Genomic DNA, 22,045 nt, shown 5'->3' on the forward strand with positions numbered 1-22,045 from the left:
TCTTTAGATGATCAGTCCTGTTAACTGATCTGTCTGGCGGGGCTAACGTCAAGCACAGCAACAGGAGTGCCGGTTAGCTTTGTGGACTTTGTTGTCGTTTAGTCGTTCAGACGTGTCCGACTCTTCGTGACCCCATGGACCAGAGCATGCCAGGCACTCCTGTCTTCCACCGCCTCCCGCAGTTTGGTCAGGCTCATGTTTGTAGCTTCGAGAACACTGTCCAACCATCTTGTCCTCTGTCGTCCCCTTCTCCTTGTGCCCTCCATCTTTCCCAACATCAGGGTCATTTCCAGGGAGTCTTCTCTTCTCATGAGGTGGCCAAAGTATTAGAGCCTCAGCTTCACGATCTGTCCTTTCAGTGAACACTCAGGGCTGATTTCCTTAAGAATGGATAGGTTTGATCTTCTTGCAGTCCATGGGACTCTCAAGAGTCTCCTCCAGCACCATAATTCAAAAGCATCAATTCTTCGGCGATCAGCCTTCTTTATGGTCCAGCTCTCACTTCCATACATCACTACTGGGAAAACCATAGCTTTAACTATACAGACCTTTGTTGGCAAGGGGATTCCTTATTGTGACCTCCCTGAGATCTATGGTTATAGGGCAGTATACAAATTTAACAAATGAATAAATAAAAATTCTTGAGCTGGAGGTCATATGTTTTTAGCAGGAAAATGGAGAAGAATGAAATTTCCCCAACCTTATCAGGAGCTATGTTTTGGTTCATCAGAATGGTTTTGAAGCTTGCATTAACTTGAGAACAACTATGTTTCAATACGACTCCTTAAAAGTGGGAGACATTCTGTTTTTAATCTTGGGGTTATCAGTTTTAGATAAGCTTTGCAGTTAACAGATGATTGTGTTATGATCTATGATGATGAAGATTATCTTGCTTATCTTGAACCGGTACAGCAGTAACAAAGGTAATGTTCTTTTATGGTTCCCCCTTGGACAGAAGGGACTTGAGTTGAGTCCCAGGTTCATTTAAGGTAGTGAAGAACAGAGGGGAATGGCCATATGGAGCATGTGATTTGCATACAAAAGGTTGCGGGTTTGGTACTCCACATCTTTGGGTCTGGCTGGGAAAGATGCCTGATGGAGCAGTGTAGATAATACCTATCTAGATGGAGTGACAATTGAATTTGGTGCAAGGCAGCTGCTTAAGGTATGTTGTGTGCTCTGAAATAGTACCTAAACATTTTCTACTTTCACATATATGCAAAGTGTAAAAAGCCCATGAACTATGTCCTGCTACATATAGTGACTTAAAACAGGAACTTTCTTTAAACCTGCTCTTCCATTGCTACAGTATAGTACATGGCCTTGGAGCTTATTATTTGTGGAAAGTTGGTCACGATCAACTTAAGCCCAGTGGGATCTAAATATGATGAATTTGCTCAGGATTCAGCTTTGGTTGTCCTTCAGTGTTATGGATCCTTCCATAACAATTTGGATATGTTTATAGTTTGCCTATGTTGTGCAAATTTCATGTTGCTTGCCATAGGCAACCCATCCTTACTCTGAATACAAAGCTCCTTTTTGCCTGCTGTTGTACATGCTTAGACAGAATTTTATATGTGAACTTAAGCTAGGATAAGGTAGGTAAAGGTAAAGGTACCCCTGCCCATACGGGCCAGTCTTGACAGACTCTGGGGTTGTGCGCCCATCTCACTCAAGAGGCCAGGGGCCAGCGCTGTCCGGAGACACTTCCGGGTCACGTGGCCAGCGTGACATCACTGCTCTGGCGAGCCAGAGCCGCACACGGAAACGCCGTTTACCTTCCCGCTGGTAAGCGGTCCCTATTTATCTACTTGCACCCGGAGGTGCTTTCGAACTGCTAGGTTGGCAGGCGCTGGGACCGAGCAGCGGGAGCGCACCCCGCCGCAGGGATTCGAACCGCCGACCTTTCGATCGGCAAGTCCTAGGCGCTGAGGCTTTAACCCACAGCGCCACCTGCGTCCCTAGGATAAGGTAGTCTAGGGTTAAACTTTTGCTCTGCCTGAGGAATATGGCTGGTAATGGCATTTGGAAAGGCAGGGCAGTTGTTCAGGGCCGATGGTTGTTTGAAGGGCTCATCAAGCTGAACCATAGATATGGCGTAATTATCCACCCTCTTCAGTTCCTGTGCTCAGAAGATCAGGAAGAAGTGAATTGAGAAGTGTGCAGATGATAAACTCTTTCCTTGAGGGATGGAGAAATAGCCACTGTTTCTTGTCTAGGGCTTCGCATAAAAAATGGGAGATGGCCTCAGTGGTCAGCAAGCTGTTGTAAAACCAGGATCTTGGCTATTGCGTGATCTTTGCATGTGTTTTAAAGGAAATGACAATGGAAGAAAAGTGTGTCTAATATAATATAAAAAGACTAATACTCAGACACTGGCTGATCTTGGAAGGAACAGAACATTCAAGTGCATTTCCCATTTTTTATTCATGTGCGTTGGCCCTTTTGATTGTTTTGCAGAAACTTGCATTCACTTTGCTTTGGGGAAAATGTATGCTATGAGATTTATTCCACCTTTTCCACCTATGTTTCATATTTGCTTAACTTTTTTTTTTACCTAGTCACTATCATTAAAAGAGTACCATGAAAGTAATTATTCTGTCAAACTGAGGAACCCTAAATGCTTCTTGGAGTAGCTTATTAACTTGAAAATAAGAGACGGTCTGTCAAAAAATCCTCCCTGTAGGTCCCATCAACCTCCATGGGCTGCTCTATTGGGTTCCCCAACACTTAAGAGCACATTTTGGGATGGGGGGGCTGTAGGAGCAAGTGGAAGAAGGGAAAATTCCATTGCATGAGCAGGTTTGCTCCTGCAACATTGGATTTCCCTCTATATTATTGTCACAACATAGGATCGGAAATCAGTTGATCTAGTTTTTCACTAGATTGTGGAACTAATGTTAAGTGGAACCCTTCAATTTGCTGGACTAATGAACAGACAGGATTGGCTAGCTGCCATTTCAACTCGAGTCCGTTTAATTAAAAGCAGTGTTTAGAGTAACTTTGGTGGCAGTTCTCAAAAGCAGTCACAGTGAACAAAAGCAACTTCAACATTGCAGTTGGATTTTTATTTTTGCAATTCTCTTTAAAAAATAAAAATAAAAACGCACGAGCCTCATGTGTAACTTTTGGTGTTCTGTTTTGTTTATTTGCTGTATCATCTTCCACTACCTTAAATGTTTAGTATAATTCGGTCTTTAACGTCCCTCGAAGGACAGCCAAATTTAAATAAAAATTTGACATACAGCTGTGAGGCATTTGTGAGCTTTTTTGCAGAGAAGGTCCTGTTGCTCCGCCATGACCTCCCTGCCAATTTGGATACAATAAAGGAACTGGAGGCCCCTCGACTGTCCTCGGGTCCAGTATTGGACCACTTTGACCGGATATCCCCAGCCGATGTGGACAGACTCCTCTGAGCTAGAAACCCACCATTTGTCCTCTCGACCCGTGCCCGTCTTGGCTGATTAGAGTGTGTCCAGATGAGGTGCGGGCCTCCCTTGGGGATATCATCAATTTGTCCCTTGGCACCGGGACATTCCCAGGGGAACTGAAGGAGGCAGTGGTGCGCCCGCTCTTAAAGAAAACATCATTAGATCCCTTAGATCTATCCAATTACCGCCCGGTTTCGAATCTTCCATTCCTGGGTAAGGTGATTGAGAGAGCGGTTGCTGAACAGCTTGGTAGGTTTCTGGATGAAACATCGGCTCTGGATCCATTCCAGTCCGGCTTCCGCGCTGGTCATGGGACTGAGACGGCTCTGGTCGTCCTAACAGATGATCTCCGCAGGCAGCTGGATCGAGGCGGGTCGGGGCTGCTGATTCTTCTAGACCTGTCAGCAGCCTTCGACATGGTCAATCACGAACTCCTGGACCACCGCCTTGCCGACGTGGGGATCCAGGGCACAGTCCTTCAATGGCTGCTCTCGTTTCTCTCTGGTCGGGGACAGAGGGTGGCGCTTGGGAGGGAATTGTCATCGCGCCACTCCTTGGTGTGTGGAGTGCCCCAGGGTGCAATACTCTCCCCGATGCTTTTTAACATCTTTATGCGCCCCCTCGCCCAGCTTGTCCGGAGTTTTGGGCTGGGCTCCCATCAGTATGCTGATGACACCCAACTCTATCTGTTGATGGATGGCCATCCTGACTCAGCCCCAGACACACTGATCAGAGGCTTGGAAGCTGTGGCTGGATGGTTATGTGGGAGCAAGTTGAAGTTAAGTCCTTCGAAGACAGAGGTCCTCTGGCTGGGACGGGATGATATGGGTTTGAGGGGACAACTCCCATCTCTTGCAGGGGTGCAATTAGTGCCAGCACCGTCCGTTAAGAGTTTGGGTGTAATCTTCGATACCTCCCTCTCCATGGAGGCGCAGATTGCAGCTATAACAAAGGCGGCATTTTTTCATCTCCACCAAGCTAAGCAGTTGGCTCCTTACCTCTCTCGCCCTGACCTAGCCACTGTGATCCGCGCAACGGTCACCTCCAGACTGGATTATTGTAACACGCTCTACGTGGGGCTGCCCTTGAGACTGACCCAGAAACTCCAGCGGGTGCAGAATGCTGCGGCGAGACTCCTTACGGGGTCTTTGCTGCGAGATCACATTCATCCGGTGCTATAGCAGCTGCACTGGCTCCCGGTGGAGTACAGGATCAGGTTTAAGGTGCTGGTTTTAACCTTCAAAGCCCTATACGGCCTAGGACCCTTGTACCTACGGGACCGCCTCTCCTGGTATGCCCCACGGAGGAACTTACGGTCTTCAAATAAAAACATCTTGAAGGTCCCAGGCCACAGAGAGGTTAGGCTGGCCTCAACTAGAGCCAGGGCTTTTTCGGCTGCGGCTCCAACCTGGTGGAACGCTCTGTCACAAGAGACAAGGGCCCTGCAGGACTTGACATCTTTCTGCAGGGCCTGCAAGACAGAGCTGTTCCACCAGGCCTTTGGTCAGGGCACAGCCTGACTCCCTCCTTTGGCAGTCTTTACAGAACTTTAGTTTATGGTTGCCATCCATTTTGATTTTAATTAATTTTTATAATGTTTTTATAATGTTGCACTATTTTAGTGTTGTTAGCTGCCCTGAGCCCGGCTTCAGCTGGGGAGGGCGGGATATAAATAAAAATTATTATTATTATTATTATTATTATTATTATTATTATTATTATTATTATTTTCACTGGTCTCTCAGGCTAGCAGGGCCACTCTGGATGTATTGTCCAGCTCATGGGTAATAATTCCCAGGCGTCTGGCAAGACTTACTTTTCAAGCCTTCTACACAAATTTCACCAGTTTACAGAAATGATTCAAAATAATCAATTCATTTCAACATTGAGAGGAAAATAGTGTGATATACAATATATGTATTGTGTGTTTACAATGCAGCAGGATGGTGTGTTAACTTCTACAGACTTTAAAGATTCTGTTTGGCAAGTTTTTCTTGTGTGCTTATTTATGTGCAGTTGACCTACCTGTGTTGGAAAACAGGCATCGCACACATTCCCATTTACCCAAGGGCACACATATTCACATTTCACTAGGACTGGAGCTATACTGCTGCTGTGATGAATACTCAGGGAGGGGATGGAAAACCATACAGCTAGAAAATACAAAAATGGCATAAAAATAACAGGCATTTTCCCCAGCATCCCTAGAAATGCTGCCAATGGACCAGTCAAGAACTGTGCCAGCAATGACACCCAATGCTGCTCACACATGGAGAGAGCCAACTCAATGTGATAAGGATATACCCCCAGTCCACATCCCTGCACCACCATATACACAACATGCAAGACAATCCTGCAGTGCCCCAGTTTCATCGGCCCTACAGACTCAGCCCGTAACAAGTCTGCTGTTGCCAAACCCCAAGCATCCCTTCAGACAGTGGTCTGAAGCCCCCTTATGCTCCTTCCAAGCACTGCTTTATGAGCCCAACATGCAAAGGAGAGGAAGGACAGCCTGTACAATGCAGCACCCATGCAGCTCCCCTTGGGCGGGACACCTGCAGAGAGTACACACAGTCCTGCCTGGCACCCCCAGTTGTTGGGAGTGGCGTAGAGTTTGGTATGGCGTATTTGTACCTGGAGTCTCGAGCAGAGGTGCTTTAGAGCTGTAGGCAGAGCTGTGTAGCAGTGAGCTCAAGTTCTCAGGTGTGTTCTGAAGACAGACTGTTTTGTGCAAAGGTATCCCTTTTTTGTGTGAAGTGCCCTTTCTCCGGGTTTCCATCACCAGAGTTCTGCTGTGCAAGGGTCTAATTGTGCAGAAGATGGGGCCAGAGAGATACAGCTCCATGCCACATGCCATAATATCAGAGAAGTGGTCTCGCCATTGTGGGGCTTGCATACTGGTTGTAATGTGTTTTCATAGGGTGCATGTGGAGTTACACTATAATCTAGGCTCTGCCATGGTGACGTGAGCAGATCTGTTGACAGAGTACTGCTTTGTTTTTGTTTTTTTAAAAAACCCCTCATGTTGACTTTATGGGGGGGGGGAGATTTCTTGCACCAGGTTTGGGGCTGGTATAAAGTTGTGCCATCCATGGGGTTGTGGCCATTGATTTAAAGGGCACAGGGGTTTGCTGCCATTATGCTTTTCCCAAGATGGCCCCATTCCGCCATTTTGCCAGAGTGCCTCTCCCAGTGTCACTGCACCTGTGCCAACATGCTGCCTACAACTCCCATAATCCTTGGCCATTGGCCACGTTGGCAGGATTGATGGGAGTTGTAGTCCCACTACATAAGGAGTATTAGTTAGCCCTGCTGCACCCTTTTAGCTTGTGGAACTTCAGAACAAATTTGCGCTCCACTTGAAATGATTAAGGATCTCTTGAAAAATCTCCACTTGTAAAGTGACGATTTACAGTTGAAAGATTATTGCTTCCTTCATTTCGCTATAATTTACCATGACTATAAATTGCTTCCTTAATTTATTAGTAATAGAAGGGGGAAAGGTTGTATTTTATTATATGTTACTATGCAAAATGAGTTTTGAATTTATTAATGAAACTGCTGATTCATCGCTGCAGGAGGACAAAACAGTGTGGATTTCTTTTGACTACGTGATTGAAACATATTGTTTTTCTCTGTTTTGGGAAGACTATCCATTAGGTTTGTCACACTTTGTAACAAATTTTGAAACTGCCACTTTCTCCTTGTCATATTTTAGCAATGTTTTAGCCAAATCAATAAAACCAATATGAAATATTCACTTTGTCACAGCTTTGTGATTCCTTTCTTTCCCCTCAATGGGTGGCATATTCCTGAGGGGTCCCTGAAGTATGGGTAATTACTTATTTAGTGAACAGAAACACAGTGACATATAAACACCTATATAAATACAGTCGCACCTTGGAGGTTGAACGGAATCCGTTCTGGAACTCTGTTCGACTTCCAAAATGTTCGGAAACCAAGACACAGCTTCTGATTGGCTGCAGGAAGCTCCTGCTGCCAATTGGAAGCCGCGGAACCTGTGTCGGACATTCAGGTTCCAAAGAATATTGGCAAACTGGAACACTCACTTCCGGGTTTGTGGTGTTCGGGAGCCAAAACGTTTGACTTGCAAGGCGTTCGACTGTATATTCTTAATTGGTTCTGATTATGCCTCAGTGTAACAGCACTTGCAGTTCCACAGACGGAAAGATCTAGGTATATTAAAATGAACTTTATGTGCTGCATTTCATGTTGAATGATACATGAAAGCTTGATTTCTTAACAGCTAGAGTATTGTTGGGCTAGCAGCTGAGGAGGAAATTTTTTGTCAGTTCAGAGACCTTGGCATTTTGGTCTGTCTGTCTCCAAGCTGAATAGCTGCTTGTTTGAGGTAACTAGGTTGTCTTTGTGGATCTCCTTGGGAGAAAAAAAACCTTCTGTGTTACATATCCCAGTAGAGGCGAAAGACTGGGGTACTAGTGCCAAAATTAACAGGAACAAAGTGCTAAGATTGTACCAGTGGGCAAAAGTGGTTTCTCTCAAGTTTGCTCAAAGAGCACTGAATGAAAAATGAGATTCTGAAAGAGCAATTGCTCTGGCACTGGTAGGTAACTATAGCTGAGGCCATGGAATAAATGAGTATTTATGTAGGAGATTCTGTACCTCCATGTCAGACTGCTGCTTTTTAGGCTACAAGGAAGCCTTTTTGGCACTGGAGACACTGAGGACTAAGGCTGGACTCAGGAATACCCTGCTCAATTATGCACTACGCAGGAGTGAATGAGGACAGCGTGTACACAAACTGTAGAGTTCCTAAAGGAACATCTTGTTCAGGGGCCTGCCTATTCTGAGGGGGGATGCCCTGCTATCTAAAATATTCCCTGAATGTGTATTTCCACCATTTCCCTGAAAAACCTCAAAAGGTACAAGGTGTACAACTGTTAGTGACTTGCTACTGTAACAAGCTGCTCTGATTTAAACTTTATTCTTTAAAGTTTAACTTCAACCTAGATCCCTGGCTGTCAGCTAGCTTTCTTGGAAGAACACTTTAAGAACTGAATGAGGGGTTATAGCCCATCTCCTCAGCTCCATTGGCTTCCTAAGTGGGCCTGCTGGCAAGTTCAGTTCCCACCTTATTTCACATTATTTTCTGGCCTACATCGGCACTTGAGGGAGCAAGTTTTGCCTCATAGCGGGGCAGATTTGGCCCAGGAGTCTCCAGTTGCTGACTCTTAATTCTATTCAGCTCCATCTAGGATAAAGTCGTTGCTTTGGTCGCATTCCTTGGGGACGCAGGTAAATAGTTTCCTTACTGCTGTTCTTTTAAAAAATGTTTCAAAATGTATGCTCTCTCTCTCTGTGCTGCAGGGAGTGATCACGCCTGCTGTCCTTGCCCCCTTCCAAAGGCTGATTACCTGTGGTTTTTCCAAATGTATTTCAAGCAGGGGCAAAACTAGGCTTTGTTTCACCCAGGTCAAAGACCCATTTTGTCACCTCCCATGTGCATTTGCACACACACGCACAGGCTGGGAGCTTCATGGTGCCCCTCGGACAGCTTCACCCTGGGCAAAAAAACCCCACTAGTGCCACACACCCCAGCTATGGAGAAAAACCAAAGGATTCCATCAGGAAGTTATGGGGCCTATTCTGAGTTATGGGACACGCGCTGATTGAAAACAAAGCACTAAGACTGCCCCAAACCCTTGCAGCTGCAAACAGGACCAACAGCAAGGACACATTTAACCCCCTCAATGTCATCAGCAGCACAAATCATCATGAATGCACAGTAAGGGGGGAGGTCTAGAGAGGCTCTGAACCTGCACTCTGCCCTTGTTGCTGGTGCTATGTAAGTAACACAAGCAAGTTTTGACGGGAAGCAGGTGTTCCCTTTGCCTCTTAATAACAGTCTTGCTGGTTTCAGCTACCTTTGCTCCACCTTGGTTCTTCTGCAGATGCTCTCAGGCTCTAATTCTGTCCCTGCTGGGACTAGTGCCCAGCACCAACTCTGGCTAGGTTGGGAGTGTGAATTCTGAAAGTGACAAAGAACAGAAACTGTATGTTATTACTACTTTGGAATCTGTATCGCGGTAGGATGCCAGTGGGTCGCGGGTTGCACTGTGGTCTAAATCAGTGAGCCTCTTGGGCTTGCCTTTCAGAAGGTCGGCGGTTCGAATCCCCGCAACTGAGCTCCTGTTGCTCGGTCCCAGCTCCTGCCAACCCAGCAGTTCAAAAGCACACCAGTGCAAGTAGATAAATAGGTACTGCTGTGGCAGGAAGGTAAACGATGTTTCTGTGCACTCTGGTTTCTGTCACAGTGTTCCGTTACGCCAGAAGCGGTGTAGTCATGCTAGCCACATGACCTAGAAAGCTGTCTGTGGACAAACACTGGCTCCCTTGGCCTGAAAGCGAGATGAGCGCCACAATCCCATAGTTGCCTTTGACTGGACTTAACCGTCCAGGGGTCCTTTACCTTTACCGAGGATGCTGTAGTAGGTACAAGCATGTTGCATGTTAATTTGGAGGGTTTTTTTGTCGCTGAAACAGGATTTTCAAAAGTATCAGCGTTCCCAACCCCACTTGCCTTGCATATTAGCAGTGTTATAGTTTGAAGCCTAGGAAGTGGGTGAGTAGTTGATAGCCTGCAGTTTGCCTGCTCCTTCGTGCTTTCTAGATTGGTTGCTTCATCTGGGATGCAGATGTGTTGTGAAAAACCAACACTGTCTCTCTCTCTTTAAAGACTTGGGACCTCAATGGCATTATAAATATACATGTTTCTCTAGAATATATTTGCATTAGATTGATAAGGTCTATGAATAACAGTGATTTCTTTTAGATCAGAAAGATAGATTTCAGTTATATGTACTGGTAAGAACAGCTTTCCGTGTTTGTCAAAATTTTATAAGCATTTCTCTTCCAACAGAGCATTTTTTAAAAAGGTTCATAAGGTTGCCTGACTGTAATAATATGAAACTTATGCATAATGAAAACAACAGGAGATTTGTTGGGAGGATAGAATAAGAGTGTGGATTTATTCTGCACAAAACACAGCTGCTAGGGACTTTTGTCTCTTTAAGAATGATTCAGCTAAAAGGCGAAGAAAGAACAGGTCAAAAGGGAGTTTGGGCCCATGCTGGTATTTCCTGCAAGCTAAATAATTCCAGCAGGGTACAGAGCTAAACAAACCTTGAACGTTTCTAGAGTTTATAAAGACAAGCTTCTTACTTGGGACTCCGTGGTGATAAACAAAAACGGATTTTAGTTGGAATTTTATAGAGTTTTGGGAGATGCTATAGTGAAGATTCAAAGAGTGTGATTGTATATCCTCCTTTCAAATCTCTCTTCAATGTGATAAGGAAGCTTCTGTCTGTGACTCTTAGGCTGTGTACACACCATACATTTAAACCACACACCTTGCCACATCAAATCTTGGGAAATTTAGTTTAAGGTGCCGGGAAATGTAGCTTTGTAAACTACAGTTCCCAGAAATCTTTGGGGTGGAAATGTGCTTTAAATGTATCTGCAGTCTTAGTCCCTGAATCTGCAGTATGAGAATCAAAATATGGGGGGGGGATTGACTTCCAGAATTGTTGTAAGACTTACTGAGATAAGGGAGGGTTGTCCAATGGTGACCTTTAAGCTAACTGAAAGGGCTTTTGCTTATGCATGGCTGAGAACCTGGTTTTCACTGATTCCAACCCCCTGCCCTTCTCAGCCACCTGCGCCCCAGCCCAAAAGCTGCTCCTGAGGATTGAGGGGTGCTCCAAAACAGTATGGAATATAGCACAGAATGGTTCAGTGTATAGTGTCCTGTCTCGTATGAACAGAAGTACGTTCTGCAAGCATGGGGGTTGGGGGTTCTGTTCCCAGAGCCCACTTGAGAGGGCTGAAGATTCCTGAGGATCAAACCCCTCCCCCTTTGTAAAGCCTCATAGCCCTGCGGTTGCGCAGCAACATGTGTTCCTTCTTATTATTTTTGCTTTATGATACGCTCAGGTTGTTTCGTTACTGTCAGTCATGACATAAACCGTTTCATTTCATGTTATCTCTGTGTGTTTCTGTGTGCTTAGAATCTCCATAGGTCCACCAATGTGGTCTACCAAGCTCACCACGTTAGCAGGAGTAAGAGAGGGCAAGTCGTGGGCTCAAGAGGTGGCTTTCGAGGCTGTACAGTGTGGCTCACAGGTATTGTACTCATGATTAACTCAGCAAGTTGGCGCATGGGAAAAGCTATTCACACAGTGAACAAAGTTACTGTATTGCAACTGATGGGTCCATTATAATAAGTCACATATAAGGAGAAAGAGGTGTTGTTTAATGTTCAGTTCAGCATGGCCAAGAGGTGTAAGTTCCAAATGCTTTAATATAGCGGTGGTGAATTGCTGGCCCATGGTTTGTGCTTGGCTCCCCAACCATTTTATTTTTAGTTCATTTGTTCCTGCCACAGACACCCACCAACCTTGCCAGTGGCGTGGCTCATCTGACAAATAGTTAGGGGGTGATAACCCCTGTGTGTCAGCTGATCTACGTGTGCCCTGTATCTGTGTGTGTTTGGTGCGTGTGGCATAGGTGCATATGTGAGGCAATGTATTTGTAACTGTCACTGGATGCTCAGAAATTGAGACTTCATGTAGAGCAGTCCTGGGTGGCCACAGCAGCTCCCTGGCTCCCATTTCCCCAGCTAGAGCTTTTTTTTATGTCTATCTGTAGCCAAAATGGACTGAAAGAAGCTTGCATAAACTGTTCTGTTAGTCAACACTCCACTGTAGACACCTTTTCCCTGAGCAGTTAGAATATTTGTGAACATTTCCCAGCAGCTCAGTCAATGGATAAAGAGACTCATACATGACCAAAGACAAACACACATACCTGTTGTTTGATAAGTTAGATAACTTGTTTATAAAGGAATAAAAATGTTTTATTAAATGAGTTTAGTTGCATGATCTTTGAGAACTTATTTTATGACACATTTTTGAATGTGATAGGTCCTTTGGTTTACATGAAAAATCACAGATTTTATGCACTGCCTATTATTAATACAGGTCTTTCTGGTGCTGGCAAGACAACCATTGGGTTTGCACTTGAAGAGTACCTTGTGTCTCATGGCATCCCTTGCTACTCCCTTGATGGGGATAACATTCGTCACGGACTCAACAAAAACCTTGGCTTCTCTGCTGATGACCGAGAAGAAAATATCCGCCGCATTGCTGAAGTTGCCAGGCTGTTTGCCGATGCCGGACTTGTTTGTATAACAAGTTTCATTTCCCCATTCTCAAAGGTAAACCTTTTAAGAAAAACAGCATATTTCCCATGCTGTAAAACCTACCTTTACTAGTATTTGTGGAAAGAAGATACATAATTTCCGCCCTCCCTTCCCAACAGGTGGGCGGGGTTTGCGACACTGAGCGGGCTTACCTGGTCTGGTGCCTCCCACCTGGGTCAGGGTGGCTATCGTCCAGCCCCCGGCCTGGGAGGACAATGGACGGCCAGCTGGGGGTGGGGTGAAAGCCAAGGGAAAGAGGCCAACCCCTTTGGCCAAACCTCACTTTGTTTCTTCCTCTTTCAACATTCGGAGGCTAAAAATACAGTCCTTTAAATATATTGTTTCCATGTAAAGCATTGTCAAGGAGTGTTGGAATGGATGTTGGTCCAATATTTTTATTCAGCATTATGCAGAAGAATTCTGTTTATAAAATATAAGCATTTTTCTGGCAGAGAGAGAGAGAGAGAGGCTGTGTCATGTGTTTGTGTGCCCTGTAGGTCTGGATACATCCCATGTTTGGATTGATGTTGGTATTTTAAATGTGGGTATATCACTTCTTTTATTTTAAATGTTATCTTAATGCTGACGTATAGTGCTGCTTTGCTGCTATTTGTGGGTAGATGCCCTGAAAAAGCAGGATAAATACCTAGAAACAAATGAACAAATAATATAAGAGAGAGAGAGAGAGGGAGCTTTGTATCAATGTCCTGTCATGTCTCTCTCTGTGTGAGTGTGAGTGTTTGTACTGTAACGTAAAAGGAAACAAATGTTAGCATTGGTATGCTATTATTTACTCTGCTTTCCTTTTATACAGCACCGCCAGAATGCAAGAAACATTCATGAGGCAGCTGGACTTCCTTTCTTTGAAATCTTTGTGGATGCTCCCCTGAATATCTGTGAGAGCAGGGATGTGAAAGGCCTTTATAAAAAAGCACGAGCTGGAGAAATAAAAGGTATGCCAGTTTTGGCGTCTACTGATAATGTATTCTATTCCCCACATGAAATCCCCAGTTCACATCACCCCCCACACCACTTCTTCCAGAAGTCTCCCTTGAGCCGCAGACTTGCTTTGGCTGAAATCTGCTCCAGTCTGAATTTGTGTGTTACTAGATACCCAGCTGAGAGATGCCAGGGGCCTCCCATGGCTGTGCCATGGCTAACTGCAGCTATGGACCCAACACAGCTGTGTTGCAGGAAGGAAGGGGCACTCTGGTGACACATTCTCCTGTTTGAAACCCAATGAGCTAGATAGGAAACTCTGCTGCCTTGGAATGTAGCGATTTCTCTGTCATGTTTTCACTTAAGTAGTTGATGAGAGGTCTCCAGCAGTTCGTGCAAAAGATGCAAAAGCCATTCCTAAGCATGGGTGTCCTGAAAGAGAACACATTTCCTTGCCCTTTTTAACCGCTTGACTGCCATGCTTATGTTTATGTAAATGAATATTCCACACTCTAGGATTCACTGGAATTGACTCGGATTATGAGAAACCAGAAGCGCCTGAGATTGTGCTGAAAACCAACATATATTCTGTCACTGAATGCATCCAGCAGATTGTGGACCTCTTGCAAGACCAGGTACACTGTTTAAGTAATGAAACCTAGAAAAGCATGAATCTCTCCCCCCCCCCCCCCCCATTCCCAGACCCATTTTAAAAAATGAATATTGTCACTAAGGGCCTACACATCTTCTTTTTATCCTCTAGAACATTGTTCCGCCAACTGCGATCAAAGATGTTCTTGAACTGTTTGTCCCTGAAAATAAAATTGAACAAGTTCGGGCTGAAGCCAATACACTGCCTTCTGTGAAGATTACCAAGGTAAGAGAGTAGTAACCTGGAGGAGTGAAATTGTGTTAATCTGCTGTAGCAAAACCATCCAATGGTAGTGGATTTCTTCACCCTTACATTCCTTCCTGTGTTCCAAGGATTATGCATTGTTTGGTGCACTGTGTATCAGGGAGGTCTATCAGTGCATGGAGCCACTAATTCTTGTTGGTGCCTCTTCACCACCATCTTCATTCACATCTAAAGCAGCATCATACCACTTTAAACAGTCATGGCTTCCTCCCAAAGCATCCTGGGAACTGTAGTTTGCTAGAGGGCACTGAAAGTTGTTAGGACTGCAGACCTCTATTCCCCCTCACAGAACTACAATTCCCAGAGATCCCTGGGAAGAGGGCTTGATTGTTAAAACCTCTCTGGGAATTGTAGCTCTGTAAAGGGGATGGGGGTCTTTGAACAACTCTCAGCACCCTTTAATGAATTACAGTTTCCAGAATTCTTTTGAGGAGAAGCCTTGGCTGTTTAAAGTGAAATGATGCTACTTTAAATGTATAGTGCAGATGGGACTAAAGCCTGTGGCAGTGTATTCCCAAGAAGGCTCTCCTATCCTTATTTCTATATATGTTCTATCAAAAGATAACAAAAAAAAAGACCCAGAACTAGCTCTGCCATCAAGCCAATCAAGCAAACTGCATCAGCTTGCCAGTTTTATAGTTTAGTATATTTTTATTACTCTTGGAGGGGTGCCATCTGAACGTTCTGCATCGGGTATCAAAATCTCTTGGATTGCCTTTTGAATGCTTTCCAATCCTAGATTTTTACTGGCTTCTTTTAACTACTTCTGGATTTTAATGGATATATGTATAAAATAGTTGCTTTCCTGTTTGTATTGCATTTTGGAAGTGATCTTTGTAGATTTTAATTATGAACTTACTGTAACTTCATTGCCCGTCACCTTGTCCACCTACCTGGTAGAGAGGCGGCTGGCAAAGGTGGTAAATAAACATTCCCAGGGCACCTTAAAGACTGACACATTCACTGTGGCATATGCCTTTGTAGACTAGTATCTACTTATTCAAATGCAAGATGGGAGAGTAAATTGGATAAATAGTTCTGTTCTAGGTAATCATCCATATCACTCTGTCTACTGTGTAACTAGGGAAATCAGGGTCTAGCTAAATATATGTATCCTTCTCAGTGTGTTCAGTAAAATACAGTCATATATAATCAGTACTTAAAACATTTCTTTGTTACCTTATGCCTTGTGTCATCATTGGGTGCACCAGGGGTGAGGAACTATTTGTTGAACTATAACTCCCATAATCTCTGACCATTGGCTATGCAGGCTGGGCTTGTTGGGAGTTACATCTGGAGAATTAAGGATTTCCCTTCCTGATTTACACTATGGAAAGGTTCCTCAGAAAGACCCGTTTCCTCTCAGCTAACTCTGGCAGAAGTTGTTGGCCCCCTTATCTGTCATGGACATGCTAATGAGAGAGTTTACAAGATGGGTTGCCATTATGCCTCAGGGAGCCAGAATCCAAAATCCTGCGTGTACCTTAGGTTTTCCCAGTTCCATAATATTCAAACTGTATTCTAAGGAACCCTCTAAAGCTTATCCAGACTTTCATAATAATAAGAGGAGTAAAAGGCTGCTTGTTTGCCACTGCCAGTCTCCCTCTAGAACGCACTAAGTTGATAAAGGAGAGTGTTTGATGTATGCTTAGGCCACCAACCTTTAGCTTACCTGTGAGTTTGGGGACCCATTTCCTAATTGTTATTATTATTTTTACTGTGTATCTGTATGGTGGTAGTGCTGTTGTTGTGGCCCACTTCAGATCAGGCCACAACCATGTAAGTGTGAGGGAACTTCACCATCTGAAGACCAATGTTCTAGGTTAGTCATTCACTTCAGCCAGGACTAAACCAAGGCCCAGTGGCCCCAGTCTGCACCCTGTGTTAATTCCAGGGTCTAAAACATTCCTTAAGGTACTCAGCTACACACAGGTGTCCTGTGGCCGACTTACAGACAAATCAGTTTAGAAAGGATTCTCTGAGGGCAAGATGTTTGAAATTCCTTGTACTGGCTAAGAATAGATCTCTTTAAATGCAATGCCCTTGCTGTTTTCTTTTTTTAAAAAAACAAACAAACATAAAATGAAGATTTAACAACCGCTAGTCAACACTGAGTTTATTCCAGGCTTCTTTTATCTTTGATGCTTTTCATCCCAATGCAATTGGGCTCAAAATGATTCCCACGACACCTGTGGCCATCTACTGGCTAATATTTGCAGGTGCAGCCATTTACACTTCTACAACTGCATGATTAGAAATTAATATCCAGCTGCTTCTGTAGAAATGCTAGCTTTTTTTTTTTTTTGAGGGCTGTGTGTATATTATTATTAATTGCATGCCCTTCGTATATATTTGAGTTGGGGGTATGTTGATATAAACCGGCTATAAGCAAGCAGTAAATTTCCAGAGCTGTGAGGGGGATCCAAAACCTGCCTCCTACACAGTGTCTACCAGGTGAAGAGGCTTTACAACCTTAATGATGAATCCAAGTGCACCTTTTATTTATTCCTATATCAGAGAATGGTTGGTATTGCTATTGAAGGAAGAGGAATTGCATGTGGGGATAATATTGCATTGTAGCGAAGGTTTCCCAATATTGCTGGCATTGTGTGATCTGGTCATGAACCATGAGAAATCTCTTGGGGAGATACAGTTCACAGTATATGGGTTTCCCTCAACATAACCTGCCCATCATAATGACTGACACCTGCTAGTAAAAAACATGTGGTTATGATGTTTTATGCTTTTTGTTTTGGTCATAAGTAACTTACACTTTTTAGTAATTGGGCTTGTATTTTAGTAGTGGAAATGTAGTCGCTTTTATCTAAGAAAATATTTTTTTGGGGGGCCAAACAAGAATTGGGGACACTCCATTGTATTTAATTAGAAAGTAATTTGCAATACTTAAAAGTGTGAAAACAGGCAGTCTTTACTTGTGTTGTAAATCTGCCATATGGTGTTCTCTTTTTTTCAGTTGGATCTACAGTGGGTTCAAGTCCTAAGTGAAGGTTGGGCCAGCCCATTGAAAGGGTTTATGCGGGAGAAAGAATACTTGCAAGTTATCCATTTTGGCACCTTGCTTGATGGTATGATTTTCCGGCTCCTACACTTTGTCTTTAGAGCTTTTGCCTGCCTATATGCACATTGCGGGAAATTCAGCAGAAGAAATCAGTTCAGAACACTTACCTGTTGAGGTGACTGGAGCATAGCTTTTGAATGAAACAGTTCACATTACTGCTGTATTGGGAGATGTGAAAAAACCTGCTGATCACAGGTGCATCCATGCCAGATTCTGGGCATGTCCAGTTGAACTAGACCTAGCCTCACTCCCAAGGGCCACAGAAAATGCACAAAGCCTAAGCCTTTGTTTTGGGGGAGCATTTCAGGCAGTCACAAAAGCTTTCCTCTTTATTTCCCAAGTCGCTGGGCTTTAAAATGCTATTTGTGGTGTAATGGATAGAGTGTTGGTCTAGGAAGCCTTGGGTTCAAACCCCCACATGCATGAATCTCACTCAGTTATCTTGGATCACTTACTGGGCATAATGCAACAAAAGTTAGTTGTAACTAAATTCCCCTGAAACCTAGAGCTGAAAGTAGTTTAAGGGATGCTTTACTTCCCATGGGGTATGCACACATTTCTTATGTCCCACCATTGCCCCCTGCAAATAGGATTTTGTTTTTTTGAAAGAATACACAACCTGGAAATCTTAGGAAAGTGGAATGGAGCCCTCTTCACTTAAGTCCTATTCCACTGCTTGCCATAATATTTATTTGCAAAGAACCTTCGTGAGGTAACACATGTGATCTTTTAATCTTGCCTACTATATGGAGTTGTTATTAACATAAAATAGGAAAACCTCAGAGCCCTTATCATGTGCAACTAGCGGCCCCAAATAAAGACCTACATTCTCACCTGCATAAAAGGACAGATTCAGTCAGTGGGTTCCAGCCTTGCATCATAATACAGAACAGGATGCACAACTGCACCTGCGTTAGTTGCACCCTTGAGAACCTTTTCCTCTCTTCCTGCATTGGTCTGAATGAAGCAAGAGGATGTTGAGGGTTAGAACATCAAATTGAAGTTATTTGCCTGGGGGTGGGGGGGTGGGCCAGTTAAAATATGGTTGATAATTGTGCTTATATTTTGCCAGGAAGGGGTAGAGTTGATCTATCCGAGCTTGGTACGTATTCAGTTGTTTTCTTCCCCCACTATGGTATGAAAATAATTACAGTTATGAGATTTTCATTTAAAAAGTTAGAAAATGTATGTTATAGAAATGAAATTTTGATGTAGAGGGCTGCAATCCGTTACGAGTATATTCGTGATCCAACCAGTTACCAGTACCAGGTTCCTCAAGCATTTTTATTGGCTGGGAAAGGATATGTCTTAATTGGCTTTGATCCCTGATTGGCAAAGCTCTTATTAATTTCCATAGATCAGGCTTGCACTCAGTTCATTTGTTTAAGGCGATTCCTCACTGAATATTAGCCATGTGCAACTTGTCAACCACTGACCAACATGCAGCTCTCCAGTCCCATACGCTGAATATTTGATGATAAGGCCATTGGCGGAATCTGCAGTTTTATCTCTAAAATCTATATATTTCCAAAGAGCTTTCGATAAGACTTAAATAAAAATGCATCTGGTTGAATTGCACTATGAATATATTATAAGTTCCTGATTATGCATGGATTAAATATGGGTGACCTATAGACTTGGTAAGTATAAAATTTAAACTAAGGTCAGCAGAATCTGCACGGTGGTTTGGATTCAAAGGTTCCCCCTCCGTGAGCAGAAAACCTCTTTTGATCATGGAAGGGCTGTGGAAGAGTGTTGCATAAGAACAGTTCTTCTCTTTCCGCAATACCATTTGCTATTATTGCTCTGGATTCCATACAGTAACTGGTTTTACTTTACATCCCTGACATATGTGCAAAGCAAGCCCTCGCAGCTGGAATGCAGAAAAGCACTTACAGCAGCCACTTGCAAACACAGCTATTTAAAATCCCCAAGCACCAAGAGCCAAGCAACCCTGGCTTTCCTAATGTTTGTTAAGTGGCTATTGCAAGCACTTTTCAATGGGGACATGTTTGCTCTCCAGCCATGATGTCATACTTTCCAGGGGTGAACGGCATGTGTCCAATGTAGTTGCACAATTAATTTGGATGCTGCAGTGTAGTCCAAGATACTTTATTGCATTAGACCTTCAGCTTGTAACCCAGCCATTAAGGCTTGCTTTGCCCAAATGTAAAGGATTTAAATAAAGTCTTCAAAGAACAGTGCTAACGACTGTACTTGCTTTTTGCTTGTGCGTCTTTGGATCCAACCCATAACCAAGATGATCCTTGGATAATCTCAAGGATAGTTAGAGTAGTGCAAATAATCACCAAATCCATTAAAATTTTACTTTGGAATTGTAATGAAAATCACATGCATTCAATGGTTAAAACTGCCATGATACTTCATTTCAAATTTGTCATTGATTATATTTTTTATGAACTGAAACCTTCAAAAAAAGTTTTAATACGTTTGCGAGCGTTAAATACAACCACCAGCTAAAAAAAAATTGGGTAAGTTTACTAGAGGGTATAGTTTTTACAAAGTAAATGTTGTGTTTGAACAACAGCAAAACAAAACTGATTGTAAATATCCTGGCATAGGAACACTGGATGCACAACAAAACAGAAAGGCAAAGTGATATTTTGATGCTAAGAAGTGGCATAAACTCAATGTGTGATAGCCAACATTAGTCACAGTCTGAGTAGACCTATTGAAATAAATCAGTTTACATAACTCTGAGTAGGTCTGATGTTGGGTATTACCCAGTATTGTACATACTGGAATGAGCAAGAGCATGAGTAACAGGGTTTTTAGTGCATAGGGGGGTGGATATGCATTTGGAAAATGTGCATTTGGAAAAATAATGTGCATTTGGAAATATAATGTGCATTTGGAAAAATTGGTGTGAGGGATGAGACATGTTAGATATATTTGTTTACTTTACTGTGTTGAGGGCAATATGAACACAATCATGTAAGGAAAGAATACACTGAGTTTCCATATTACTGTATTAAAAGACTTTTTTCTCTGGGGCCAGAACCTCCTTTGCTGCACCTTCATCTTTGAGAAGATAATGCTTCTTTGCATCCTTGTAAATACTCTCAAAGTACTCCTGTTTTGTGCCTTAGGCCTGTCTCACACCCTGTGTTCCTTCTTCAGTCTATTCAAACACAGCTGGTGTTTTGATATTCTATTATATATTTTGATGTTATAATGATGTTATATTATAATGGATGTATTAGAAGTGTTTTGTTTCCACAAATTCTTGGGTCCTGCTTTTCATTTTGAGTCCAGTGTTTGCACTTACCAGCCTTTTGGTGCTGGCATGATGGGTTTTGGTAGCAAATATACGGGTGAGGATTGCAGAAGGGTTATTGCAAATTGATGACCCTACAAAGAATTTGACCTTGCCCTTCAAATCCATGGAGCACACACTCTCAGCACAAAATGGCCCAATTTTTCATTAATGAAAACATAGTTCACATGTATGTATATATGTATGGATACATATCTTGGAGGAGTGCTACACTCACCATTTTCCTTCCCCCATTGCATGAAAGACAAATATCTAACTTCAGCTGGGTATGACAGGCAGAGGAGATCCAGTCAGTGAACTACCGTAATCCAGAGAACTCCCTACTAATTTATTAATCCCTTTTGGTTTTGCTCACTAAACTCCTCTTTTTCCTAGTCAGGCCTTTCAGTTGACCAGACCAAATATAGGCCTGGACTGAGTCTGAGGCAGACCTTCTAAAAACACTTTGAAAAAGCTTTGTTGGTTGGCAGCTTAATTCTGCAGACAAAATACAGCTGTGGCAGAAGAAATTGAGCAGGCCACTCTGCTGATTTGAGAGCACACTTAACCGAACTGAACTGAACTGTCAGTCTTGCTATAGCTGTGCTGTGACTCCACTGAGTCACCTACTTGAAGGAGCAATTTGTGCAGAGTTTATGGCTATATATGTCATTTGATCAGCGTAGCAATCATATGTCCTCTTTTTCCAGGACACTTCCTCTTTTTCATGGGTAGAGTCATCCTAGAGAACCATAATTAAAAGTAGAAGTTGGCCAATGTCTCCTCTTTTTTCGCTCTTCAAGATATGGCAACCCTACAAATTTATAGATAATTTTTTCTGCAAAATCAAAGAAAACAAACCTTAGTTTAAAAAAGAAGAGAGTAGCTACTGGTGAAGAGCAAAGGTCCAAAGATCACTCATATAAAATGCTAACGATTATATGAGTCTTGGAAGCAATCAGCAAACAAACCAGTAATCATTACAAGACATCATATCATTCTGAACTCTGGTTCTGAACTAAGGGATTCACTTTGTCCTTGATCCAGGAGTTGCACAGCCACTCCTAAGTGTTCCTGTGTGTTTTTCCCCATTCGCTCCAATAAGGGGGCACAGTACTGTGTGCATAAAGGGATGTTGACACAGAACTCCTCCTATTGAAGT

The 22,045-nt window shown here is 43.2% G+C and overlaps 1 protein-coding gene and 1 long non-coding RNA gene across 2 annotated transcripts in view; both read left to right on the forward strand.

The window, feature by feature from the left end:
- Positions 1-22,045, forward strand: part of PAPSS2 (3'-phosphoadenosine 5'-phosphosulfate synthase 2) — a 46,613-nt gene that overhangs the window by 13,242 nt on the left and 11,326 nt on the right. Inside the window, exons 2-7 of the mRNA XM_079976519.1 lie at positions 11,480-11,594; positions 12,452-12,687; positions 13,487-13,625; positions 14,128-14,246; positions 14,375-14,488; positions 17,502-17,613. Coding sequence (XP_079832645.1) covers positions 11,480-11,594; positions 12,452-12,687; positions 13,487-13,625; positions 14,128-14,246; positions 14,375-14,488; positions 17,502-17,613 — 835 coding nt within the window. The remainder of the gene's footprint in view (positions 1-11,479; positions 11,595-12,451; positions 12,688-13,486; positions 13,626-14,127; positions 14,247-14,374; positions 14,489-17,501; positions 17,614-22,045) is intronic.
- On the forward strand, positions 1,402-3,112 carry LOC307216348. The gene is made up of 2 exons (XR_013839049.1): positions 1,402-1,598; positions 1,972-3,112. It is a non-coding gene; the product is annotated as an uncharacterized lncRNA (long non-coding RNA).

This window comes from Podarcis cretensis (assembly GCF_951804945.1).
Source record: "Podarcis cretensis genome assembly, chromosome: 5".
NCBI classification, from domain to species: domain Eukaryota; kingdom Metazoa; phylum Chordata; class Lepidosauria; order Squamata; family Lacertidae; genus Podarcis; species Podarcis cretensis.